At 38.8% G+C, this 12,397-nt stretch overlaps 3 protein-coding genes across 6 annotated transcripts in view; 2 read left to right on the forward strand and 1 right to left on the reverse strand.

Annotated features, from left to right (window-relative positions):
* LOC106082913 (AF4/FMR2 family member lilli) overlaps window positions 1–12,397 on the forward strand; it is a 304,474-nt gene that overhangs the window by 272,610 nt on the left and 19,467 nt on the right. The window lies entirely within an intron of this gene.
* On the forward strand, window positions 3,599–4,009 carry LOC106082917 (uncharacterized). The gene is made up of 2 exons (XM_013245675.2): window positions 3,599–3,657; window positions 3,716–4,009. The coding sequence occupies exons 1-2, from the start codon at window positions 3,648–3,650 to the stop codon at window positions 3,982–3,984; spliced, it is 279 nt and encodes a 92-aa protein (XP_013101129.1). The 5' UTR covers window positions 3,599–3,647; the 3' UTR covers window positions 3,985–4,009.
* Window positions 8,949–9,388, reverse strand: LOC106082916 (uncharacterized). The gene is made up of 2 exons (XM_013245674.2): window positions 9,315–9,388; window positions 8,949–9,252 (listed from the first exon to the last, which is right to left on the reverse strand). Exons 1-2 carry the CDS (start codon window positions 9,322–9,324, stop codon window positions 8,984–8,986), a joined length of 279 nt encoding a protein of 92 aa, XP_013101128.1. The 5' UTR covers window positions 9,325–9,388; the 3' UTR covers window positions 8,949–8,983.

Below are 12,397 nucleotides of genomic sequence, written 5' to 3' on the forward strand. Positions count from 1 at the left end.
CTGTCGAAAGCACGCTAACTTCCGAAGGAGTAAAGCTAGCCTCTTGAAATTTTGCACAAATACTTCTTATTAGTGTAGGTCGGTTGGTATTGTAAATGGGCCATATCGGTCCATGTTTTGATATAGCTGCCATATAAACCGATCTTAGGTCTTGACTTCTTGAGCCTCTAGAGTGCGCAATTCTTATCCGATTGGGATGAAATTTTGCACGACGTGTTTTGTTATGACATCCAACAACTGTGCAAAGTATGGTTCAAATCGGTTTATAACCTGATATAGCTGCCATATAAACCGATCTTGGGTCTTGACTTTTTTAACCTCTAGAGTGCGCAATTCTTATCCGATTGGAATGAAATTTTGCACGACGTGTTTTGTTATTATATCCAACAACTGTGCCAAGTATCGTTCAAATCGGTCCATAACCTGATATAGCTGCCATATACACCGATCTGGGGTTTTGACTTCTTGAGCCTCTAGAGTGCTCAATTCTTATCCGATTGGAATGAAATTTTGCACGACGTGTTTTGTTACGATATCCAACAACTGTGCCAAGTATGGTTCAAATCGGTCCATAACCTTATATAGCTGTCATATAAACCGATCTTGGGTCTTGACTTCTTGAGCCTCTAGAGAGCGCAATTCTTATCCAATTTGAATGAATTTTGGCACGTAGTATTTTGTTATGATATCCAACAACTGTGCCAAATATGGTTCAAATCGGTTCATAACCTGATATAGCTGCCATATAAACCGATCTGGGATCTTGACTTCTTGAGACTCTAGAGGTCGCAATTATTATCCGATTTGCTTGAAATTTTGTACGACGGATTCTCTCATGACCATTAACATACGTGTTTATTATGGCCTGAATCGGTATATAGCCCGATACAGCTCCCATATAAATCGATCTCTCTATTTTACTTCTTGAGCCCACAAAGGGCGCAATTCTTATTCGAATTGGCTGACATTTTACACAGGTCTCCAACATATAATTTAATTGTGGTCCAAACCAGACCATATCTTGATATCGCTCTAATAGCAGAGCAAATCTTTTCTTATATCCTTTTTTTGCCTAAGAAGAGATGCCGGGAAAAGAACTCAACAAATGCGATCCATGGTGGAGGGTATATAAGATTCGGCCCGGCCGAACTTAGCACGCTTTTACTTGTTTATATCATCAAAGAGTACATGATGATGTTTGTTAGTTTTTATCTAAATTTGATCAAGTGCTTATCATTCTCCATTGAACACAAATCAATTTAAAATAGGAATAGAAGAAAGTGCTCTGAACTTCATCTATTTTTGTAGAAAATTTGTGGAATTTTGATATTGGTAGATAATTTATTTTTGGAATTTAATTTTATATTTGCAGACAATTTGCTTGTTTTTAGAAATGAAGGAGTTGGAAACTCTAGGCATTAGTAATACTTAAAGAAAGTTCATTATTAAGTAACTTATTACAAAAACTAGTAAGAGCGCGCTAAGTTCGGACGGGCCGAATCTTATATACCCTCCACCATGGATCGCATTTGTCGAGTTCTATGTGCGGCATCTCTTTTTCGGCAAACAAAGAATATTGAATAAGAACTGTTATGCTATTGGAGCTATATCAAGTTATAGTCCGATTTGGACCATAATTGAATGCTGAACATTGTAGAAGTCATTGTGTAATATTTCAGTTCATTCGGATAAGATTAGCCCCTTGTAGGGGCTCAAGAAGCAAAATCGAGAGATCGGTTTATATGGGAGCTGTATATAGCTATTGATCGATTCAGACCATATTAGACACTTATGTTGAAGATCATGAGGGAAGCCGTTGTACAAAATTTCTGCCAAATCGGATGAGAATTGCGCCCTCTAGAGGCTCAAGAACTCAATATCCCAGATCGGTTTATATGGCAGCTATATCAGGTTATGTGCCGATTTGCGACATACTTAGCACAGCTATTGGAAGTCATAACAAAACACCTCATGCAAAATTTCAGCCAAATCGGATGAGAATTGCGCGCTCTATTGGCCCAAGAAATCAAGATCGGTTTGAATCATACTTGACACAGTTGATGCAAGTGATACCAAAACACCGCCTGCAAAATTTCAGTCAAATTGGACGAGAATTGCGCTCTCTAGAGGCTCAAGAAGTCAACACCCAAGATCGGTTTATATGGCAGCTATATCAAAACATGGACCGATTCGATCCATTTACAATCCCAACCGATCTACACTAATAAAAAGTATTTGTGCAAAATTTCAAGCTTCTAGCTTTTCTTCGAAAGTTAGCATGCTTTCGACAGACAGACGGACGGACGGAAAGACGGACGGACATGGCTAGATCGACTTAAAATGACATGACGATTAAAAAAAAATATACTGTATGGGGTCTCAGAGGCATATTTCGATGTGTTACAAATAGAATGGCGAAATTAGTATACCCCTATCCTATGGAGGAGGGTATAACAAGATTGGTAAAAAAATGCGCTTGCAGTGGACCTATAAGTGAAAATCGGGCGATAAACATATATGACAGCTATATCTAAATTTGGGCTGATTTTAATGAAATTTGCCAGTAAGAAAATTCTTCCTGCCAAATTTCGAGAGAATCGGTTAACCAACGAGCGCTTTATTGTCATATTTCTCAAAATCGGACGAACATATATATGGGAGTTATACCTTAATCTGAGCCGATTTCGAGCAAACTTCTCAGATACTGTGGCAGTCGTCCAGGAAAGCGTCGTGCAAAATGTGGGCAAGATGATGGGTCTATAAATGCGCTTGGTGTGACTTTAGAAGTTAAAATCGGGCGATATATATATATATATGTATACATATTTATATATAAAAATATATATATATATATACATATATATATATATATATATATATATATATATATATATATATATATATATATGTATATATGGCAGTTATATCTAAATCCAAACCGATTTCTATGAAATTCATGTAAAATGTCGAGAGTCAAGAGAAAATCCTTCATGCCATATTTCGAGAGAATCAATTAACAAATGAGCATTTGATTGCAATAATTATTACAAATCGGGCGAACATATATATGGGAGCTATGTCTAAATCTCAAACTTTACAGACATTGTGGAAGTCGTCGAGGAAAGTGTTGTACAAAATTTTGGGAAGATTGGTCTATGAATGCACTTGCAGCGGCTCGATAATCGGGCGATATGTAAAAATGTAAAATCAAATTCCAAAAAAAAATTATCTTCCAAAATCAAAATTCCACAAATTTTCTACAAAAATAGATGAAGTTCAGAGCACTTTTTACAATTCCTATTTTAAATTGATTTGTGTTCAATGGAGAATGATAAGCACTTGATCAAATTTAGATAAAAACTAACAAACATCATCCTGTACTCTTTGATGATATAAAAAAAAAGAAATGTTCTCTTAAAAACGTGCAAAAATGCATATTTGACCTTCAAATATGTGCTATCTATGCAATGATGCCTTGTCTATGCCAACAAATTGCCAAAAAAAATTCGCAGAGAAAACTATCTCTAAAGTCAAAAGCTACTTCTCATTGATAAGAGTATAAATATTTGGGAATCATTTGGTAATTTATCAAGTGTCCCACTAGCTACAAGCCAGTCAACATTAAACACAACACCAATTTCAGCAATATGAAATCTTGTGAGTATTTAAACTAGCAAATAGTCGTTTCTTGTCAATAACCCACAGCTATTTCCAGTCATCTGTTTGGCCCTTTTCGCTTGCCTTATGGCTTCAGTTTTGGCCTGTGATCCCGATGGCAACAATCAACCCACCTGCGGCTCTGGCAATGTAAATGTGCCCATTCGCAACTTCTGGGATCCCACCGCTTACTGGTTGTGTAGCTCTTCAGGAGCTACCGCTGACTTGGTTCGTTGTCCCGATGCTCACTTGTTCGATTCTGCTAAGGGCGAATGTGTTATGTGGAATGAATGGGAATGGACCTTCCCTTGTCCCGAAAATAACTAATTTGAAATGAAATAAAAAGGATTTTAATGTGAAAAAAAAACTATTCTATATGTTTTCATGAGATGTGTGTGTGTGTGAGTGGTATTGAAGAAGTATTCGCCTCTCAAGCACTCCAATTAGTTGGCTCCTTCAGAATTCAGCAACATTTTGTGCAAAAGTGCCATTGACCATCCTTGGCGTGTCATGCACTGTAATGCTATATACTGCAGCTGTCGGACCTATGAGGTTATATGGTGTTGTGCTCTAGTGGAGAGCAATTCAAAAATACACCTATGATGACTATAAGGTCAAGCTTAGGTTAGGTTAGGTTGGAAGATGATGATATCAAAACAAACATTTTGACATCCGCTCAGGCCATGTTATGGCCAATTGTAAATTCTCAATCTTCTCACTCCTTGAGCCACAAATTGTGCACCAAATTCCAGCAGGCTGAGTCTCGAACAAGGAATCTGCCTTGTACAGCAGTTTTTCATGGAGGGAAGGATGTTTGAAGGAAATTAGCGCGCTTGTCTGTCAAATTAAATTTTGCTTTGATATGTCACCACTTGTGGAAGGAATACCACCAGCATCATTCAAGATAATCTTTTCTCTTTTTCTACACCATTTCTATGACAGCATGAAATCCCTGAGTTGAACTAGATTTACATCTCTAAGCTCTTTTAGCGGCTGAAAGACGAATTGGCTGAAAGATATATTGGATATTCTATACTATTTCGAGATAAAGCCATACATTGGCAGAAGAAGTGAAAGCTATCTTCAGAAACGTCCATGGCAAGACACCATCGACAGATTTCATCATTTCTGATGCACAAATGGGTACTTAACTTTTTGTGTCCCATAATGATGACATTCCATTGCCATTTCGAACGCCACCGTAGCGCAGAGGTTAGCATATCCAACTATGATGCTGGAAACCTGGGTTCGAATCCTGGCAAGAAAATCAGAAAAAATTGTCAGTGTTGGTAATCCCTCCTAATGTTAAAACAAACTGCTAAGGTAAACTCCTTGCGTTCAAAAGACCTCTGCGGTGATGAACAACACTGCGTAAGGCAGAGTCCACCGATATCCCCTGATGTAAGCATGCTGACATCAGGAGAAGTAGGAAACACCAGAATCCTCTCCAGAGTTTTAATGAAGAAGGATGAAAGCACTATATTGCAGCCTCCCCGCCTTATGTATGAAAACCACCTCAACCCTGCTCAAAGTTAAATGCAAATTGCAAATTTTGCCCATGAACATTTCACTGAGGAACAGGAGCAAACTTCTCGCTTATCAGTGAGCGCAGTCCGATTCAAGTTTAAGCTCAATGATAAGGGGTCCCCTTTTTATAGCCGAGTCCGAACGGCGTGCCGCAGTGCGACACCTGTTTGGAGAGAAGTTTTACATGGCATGGTAACTCACAAATGTTGCCAGCATTAGGAGGGGAAAACCACCGCTGAACATTTTTTCTGATGGTCTTGGCAGGATTCGAAGCCAGGTGTTCAGCGTCATAGGCGGACATGCCAACGTTTGCGCTTCGATGGCCTCACATAATATAATCTTAGACATACCCACAACAGACAAACATACGAGTCTGCTAAAGAATCAAATGCCTCCTGCGGTATCTTAAGATAAATGCCATCGGTCCCGGAGACTTGAAAGTATGTAGTGCTCACAGAAAGCTCTCCCGAGTCACACGCCCATTCACCATTGATTCTGTGATGGAAGTCCCTCTATACATTAAAGCCCTTGCTCTCTGAGCCGTTGATTCGCAACCAAGAAAGTGCTTTTCCAACAAATGAAGAAACGTATTGTGTAAAGAATACATCCATACTCCATCTGATCTCCTCAAGTAACTCGAGGGAACTCCTTGGGCATTAGCTTTCGAAGTCTTGGTGTAGCAAACACCCAACTTATTTTTAATCATTTCCAGATTCTTAACGAAGAAATATAAAAGACTTATCTGTCTAATGTCCTTGGCCGCACTATATTGCAGCGTCCCCGCCTTGTCATTGAAAACCACCTTAACCATCCTCCAAGATAGGGGGGCACACAAGATAAACTTAAATATGCCCGAAACAGACAGACATACCAGTCTGACGAAGAACCAAACGCCTTCTACATTATCTTAGGATAAATGTCATCGGGCCAGCGGACTTTTAGGGCTTGAAGATATGTAGTGCTCACAGAACGCTATTCCGATGTTGGTTCGCATCTAGGGAAGTGATAAAGTGCGTCTCCAAAAAAATAAAAAACTCATCGGTTAAAAAATGCAGCTTTTATGGTCCTATGACATTAAATTGGGAGATCGTTATAGGTATACGACAGCTATATTCAAATATAGGTCGCTCTGAACTATATTAAGACAGCCCACTGTGTCAAATTTCTGCGAAATTTAAGTTATAAAAGTTCTTCTATTGACCCAAGAACTTAAATAGGGAGATCGGTATATATAGCTGCTATATCCAAATTTAAACCGATACGGCCATATTGAACAGGGGTGCCGAAAAGCCTAACATTACTCGCTACACCAAATTTCTGAAAAATCGGGCACTAAACACACCTATTATGCGCCCAAGACCTTAAATCAAGAGATCGGTCTATAGGGCAGTTATAACCCAATCTGGACCTATCTAGGCCAAAATTAACAAGGATGTCGAATGGCCTAAAATAACTCACTGTACCAAATTTCAGCAAAATTGGACAATAATAGTGCCTTTTATGGGCCCAAAACCCCAAATCGAGAGATCAGTCTATTTAGCAGCTATATCTGAATCTCAACCGATCGGGGCCGTATTGAACAAGGATTTCGAGAGGCCTAACACAACTCAAATTTCAGCGAACTGTTCCTAATTTCAGCGAAATCGGATAATAAACGTGATCTTAATGGGCCTAAAGACTTAAATCGGCAGATCGGTATATATGGGGGCTATATCAAGATATAGTCCATCTTCAAACATAAACTGCCTGTCGACAGAAAAATAATCTGTGCACAGTTTCAGCTCAATATCTTCAATTTTATACCCACCACCATAGGATGGGGGTATACTAATCTAGTCATTCCGTTTGTTACACCTCGAAATATTGATCTAAGACCCCATAAAGTAGATATATTCATGATCCTATCGACATTCTGAGTCGATCTAGCCATGTCCGTCCGTCTGTCAAAATCATGATAGCGGTCGAACGCGTAAAGCTTGCCGCTTGAAATTTTGCACAGATACTTAATATTGATATAGGTCGTTGAGGATTTCAAATGGGCTACATTGGTTCAGATTTGAATATAGCTCCCATATAAACCGATCTCCCGATTTGACTTCTGGAGCCCTGGAAGTCGCAATTTTTTTCCTATTTGGCTAAAAATGTTCACAAAGTGTTCTTTTATGATTTCCAACAACTGTGCCAAATATAGTTCAAATCGGTCTATAACCTGATATAGCCCCCATATAAACCGATCTCCCGATTTGACTTCTTGAGGCCATGGAAACCCCAATTTTTGTCCGATTCGGCTGAAATTTTGCACATAGTGTTCTGTTATGACTTCCAATAACTGTATCAAGTACGGTCCAAATCGGTCTATAATCTAACATAGCTCCCATAGAAACCAATCTCCCGATTTGACTTCTTGAGCCCCTGGAAGACCCAATTTTTGGGCGATCTGACTGAAATTTTGTGCGTAGTATTCTGTAATGACTTTTTACAACTGTGCCAAGTATAGTTCAAATCGGTCTATAACCTGATATAGCTCCCATATAAACCGATCTCCCAATTTGACTTCTTGAGGCCCTGGAAGCCTTACTTTTTGTTCGATTTGGCTAAAAATTTCCACAAAGTGTTCTGTGATGAATTCCAACAACTGTGCCAAGTACGGTCTGAATCGGTCTATAACCTGATACAGTTCCCATATAAACCGATCCACGATTTGAATTCTTGAGCCCTCACAAGGGGCAATTTTTGTCCGATTTGGCTGAAGGCATGTAGTGCTCTGTTATGGCTACCAACAACTATGCTAAGTACGGTTTAAATCATCCAATCGGACAATGTTTGTCCGATTGTTCTGAAATCAGTTATGACTTCCAACAACTATGCAAAGTACGGTTCAAATTGGTGTATAACCTGGTCTAGCTCCCTTATAAACCGATCTCCGGATTTGACTTCTTGAGCTAATGGAAGCCGCAATTTTTGTCCGATTTGGCTGAAGGCACATAGTGTTCTGTTATGACTTCCAACAACTATGTCAAGTACGGTTCAAATTGGTGTATAACCTGGTATAGCTCCCTTATAAACCGATCTCCGGATTTGACTTCTTGACCACTTACAAGCCGCAAATTTTGTTAACTTGTCAAAGACTGTAGCGTGTTTTCAACAGACAGATGGTCATGGCTAGATCGTCTTAGATTTTTACAACCATCAAGAATATATATACTTTGTAGGGTCGGAAATGGATATTTCGATGTGTTGCAAACGGAACGACAACATGAATATACCTCCATCCTTCGGTAGTGGGTATAAAAATTAAATAATTTTGTGACCAAGCAAAAGTAGCGCAAAACAAAGGAAAACAATTTTTAATATTTATTATACCTAAACCTGTTGTGTAAGCCTCTAAATATTGAAACACGGACACTTGGCTTCCAAATCTTTGCATTAGATCCCTTACCCATCCTTACTCCCAAATATCTTCCATTTAAGTCTCATATTGCTCTGATCGTTTATATGCCCATTTTGGGGACTTTTGAAGAGTAGGGCAACACGGGCAACATTTCTGTATTAGATTCGTACTCCTCCGTTTAATACCTTTTATTAAGTTGTATATTATACCTATAGGTCTATATGCCCGCTTGGTGAAGGGGCGTTCCCCCTAGGCCTTAACAAAAAGGCCTAAGAATTCTAAACCCTTTTGGGATTTAATACCATCATAATACCACTAATACCATCACCCTGACTTAGAATTTCCTATATTTCCAATAAAAACAGGATACATTTTTCGGTTTTTATTCAAGACATCATTTCAAGAACATTAGTTATTTGCAGGGCAGGGATTGGTCCATTCCCATTCATTCCAAATAACACATTGGCCCTTGGCCGAATCGAACAAGTAAGAATCAGGGCAATGTACCAACTCGGGTTGACCACTGCTGGCATTGCATTGCCAATAAGCGGTAGGATCCCAGAAGTTGCGAATTGGTACATTCACATTATCTGTGGCGCAGGTGGGCTTGTTGTTCTCATCGGCATCACAGGCCAAACCACTGGCAGCAACACAAGCCAAAATGGCCAAAACAGCGACTAGAGAATAAAAAACTAAAAATTTCCTTTTCTACTCATAATAGTATAAAGAATGTGCTCACAGAATTTCATTTTGAGAAAATAGAGTTGGTTAAAGTTCCGCAGAGATATTTCCCCTATTGAGGTTGAATGCAAACTTGTTGATTGTTTCAGATTTTTGGTGCATATTTATACCCAAGAGTTTATCGGAATTTCGATCTACCAAAAACATTTAATTTCGAAGACAACGAGACAAGACTGTTCCGTTTTTATCATCTTTAACTAACTTTGCCAAAATTGGGGGTAGCGCGTGCAGCGATAAGAATTTACACCAACAAAAAAAAAAGACACAGAAAGGTTTCCTTGAGCCATTAGAGTTCAATTGTTGTCTAAATTAGTTTTTGGCATAGAAATCGATGAGAATGATATGGAATTGCGCTGAAATTGAAAATGCAAATTTATGTTGATATTTTTATTTCATTTCCTTGGTGATAAATTTAAAAAGAAAATCTCAGGGCTAAATATTTAATTTGTTTTGATTGTACCTCAGTTCCTTGCTTTATTACATTAAATGAATTTCTTTTTTTTTTAATGGGAGTTGCTTTATGTTAGGTTTACAGACTTGCAGTCTGTTAAAGAAATCAGTTTGTTCTGGGCTATTTACCATTATTATTGTCTACTTTTAGGCGAAATCATAAAGCAATCATTACAAGTGTAACAACCATGTGTTGTCAAATGTAACAACTTGTTGGAGTTAGAATTCACAAATCTCTCTCTTCAGCAGACTTGACAAACAAAGCCCAATGGTTTGATATGGAATGAATGCTTTTTTTTACCAACTAACCAGCCATGTTGGTTGATTTTTTTTTTACCAACCAACATGGGAGGCCACCGTAGCGCAGAGGTTAGCACGTCCGCCTATGAACGCCTGAAGGCCTGGGTTCGTGCCAAGTATGATCTAAATGAATCGATAACCTGATATCCAGCCCATAACCTAATATAGCAGCCATATAAATCGATCTTGGGTCTTGACTTCTTCAGCTTCTAGAGGGCGCAATTCTCATCAGATTGGGCTGAACTGTTGTAAATATCGTTTTCGTATGACATCCCACAACTGTGTTAAGTATGGTCTAAATTAATCCATAACCATAGCTGCCATATAAAACGACCTTGGGTCTTGACTTCTCTCCAAAGAGGTGTCGCACTGCGGCACGCCGTTCGGACTCGGCTATAAAAAGGAGGCCCCTTATCATTGAGCCTTAAAACTTGAATCGGACTGCACTCATTGATATGTGAGAAGTTTGCCCCTGTTCCTTAGTGGAATGTTCATGGGCAAAAATTTGTATTTGTAATTTAGACTTGAAGAGTTCTACAGCTCTGCTGTCTCAGACTAGTGTAGACATCTCAGTTATTGTGTTCGTTATGACCGGTCATTACCTGATCGGAAACATGCTGACAGACTGAAGTTTGCAAGTAACAATTTTAGCCGAAGCTGTGATGTCTTCGAAGAAGAAGAGACTGCTGTGTGTGTGTCCGACCCGCACTGACAGTCAGAAGGAGTTCCACTTTAGGTGCTAATTTCTTTGAGAACTTGTCTGATTGGGCGGATGTGAAGGCATCCTACTTCTCCTATTCCTGTGATATCACAATGGACGAAAACGTCTGAGTCTGATGCCAGACACACAATGAACGAAAGCGTCTGAGTGAGTTTGAAGGCAGACTGCCACTTAAACTTAGAAAGCTTACAGATCAAATCTTTCACCAAACAGTCGCAGAACGCAAATTAGTGAAGTCTCTACACAAAAACGTGTTTTAATATTGAACAATTTTTTTCTACTGATAACTCTAAATGCGGAATTTGAGCCTAATGCGTCGAAAATGCAGTTAAAATGCCTTAAGCGTGTGGTATGGCGCATTGTCCAGTGATAAAAAAATAACGTAAATCTCTGTTCCACATTCTATAGCTCTATTTTATATGAGCAACGAATAGATACTCATCCCCTTTGGTGTAGGCTTTTTATATAAAAGTCCATAAAAAACAAAAAGTAGGCCTGATAACGATAACAGTTTTGTGGGGTTTGCTCTACTGACCTACATTGTTTCATTACCCTCAGTTGGAATTTCCCAGCTGGCTGTTGTACGGGTTACCATATCTTTTTTAACAAATTTTTGCAATATTCCTGCTAATGAAGTTTTCAAAGGAATTTCATTGGTTACTTCATAAACATCTTGAATTCCGGTGCAAAAGTTGTTGTCTATAGCTTTTATCTTCACATAAAAAAACACATCTTTAGCAATTCAGCATAAATTGCCAGCGCTCCCTAATTTTATGTTACCACGCAAAGATTTTTGTTGATAACATCTACACATGTAGTGCCTCCCAATAAGTTCTAAAAAAAACTCTCTAGGAGAAAATCAGAAAAAAGCTATGATAATATCTGTCAAGGTGCTCTGGCAAGAGAGCTATAAATACGCAAGAAATTTTTAGCAAAGCCACAAGTCATCATTTGCCATTTCTCAAGTGAAATTCCAAAGGAAACCAAATAAACTCAACATGAAATTTTGTAGGTGAAGTTTTGTGGAGAAATGCATGGAAGAAATTAATCATACTTCTTCCTTACAGTCATCTGTTTAAGTATCTTGGCTTGTCTGCTTGCCTGCGCTTTGTCCTGTGATCCCGATGGCAACAATCAACCCACCTGCGGCTCTGGTAATGTAAATGTGCCCATTCGCAACTTCTGGGATCCCACCGCTTATTGGTTGTGTGGCTCTTCAGGAGCTACCGCTGAATTGGTTCGTTGTCCCGATGCTCACTTGTTCGATTCTGCTAAGGGCGAATGTGTTATGTGGAATGAATGGGAATGGACCTTCCCTTGTCCCGAAAATAACTAATTTGAAATGAAATAAAAAGGATTTTAATGTAGTAGCGTGGTAAATGTTTTCATTAGATATGTGTATGAGTTGATCAAACACTCCAAGTACTCAAAAGAATTTATACTTTGAAAAAATTCGCATGTGCCCAAAAGGCTATTCACAACTTCATTTGGCATGTCTTCTTCTAGCAGAATGATAAAAAACAACCCTCCACCATGGATCGCATTTGTCGAGTTCTTTTCCCGGCATGTCTTCTTAGGCAAAATAGGATATAAGAAAAGATTTGCTCTGC

The sequence above is a fragment of the Stomoxys calcitrans genome, chromosome 4, assembly GCF_963082655.1.
Source record: "Stomoxys calcitrans chromosome 4, idStoCalc2.1, whole genome shotgun sequence".
Lineage (NCBI taxonomy): Eukaryota > Metazoa > Arthropoda > Insecta > Diptera > Muscidae > Stomoxys > Stomoxys calcitrans.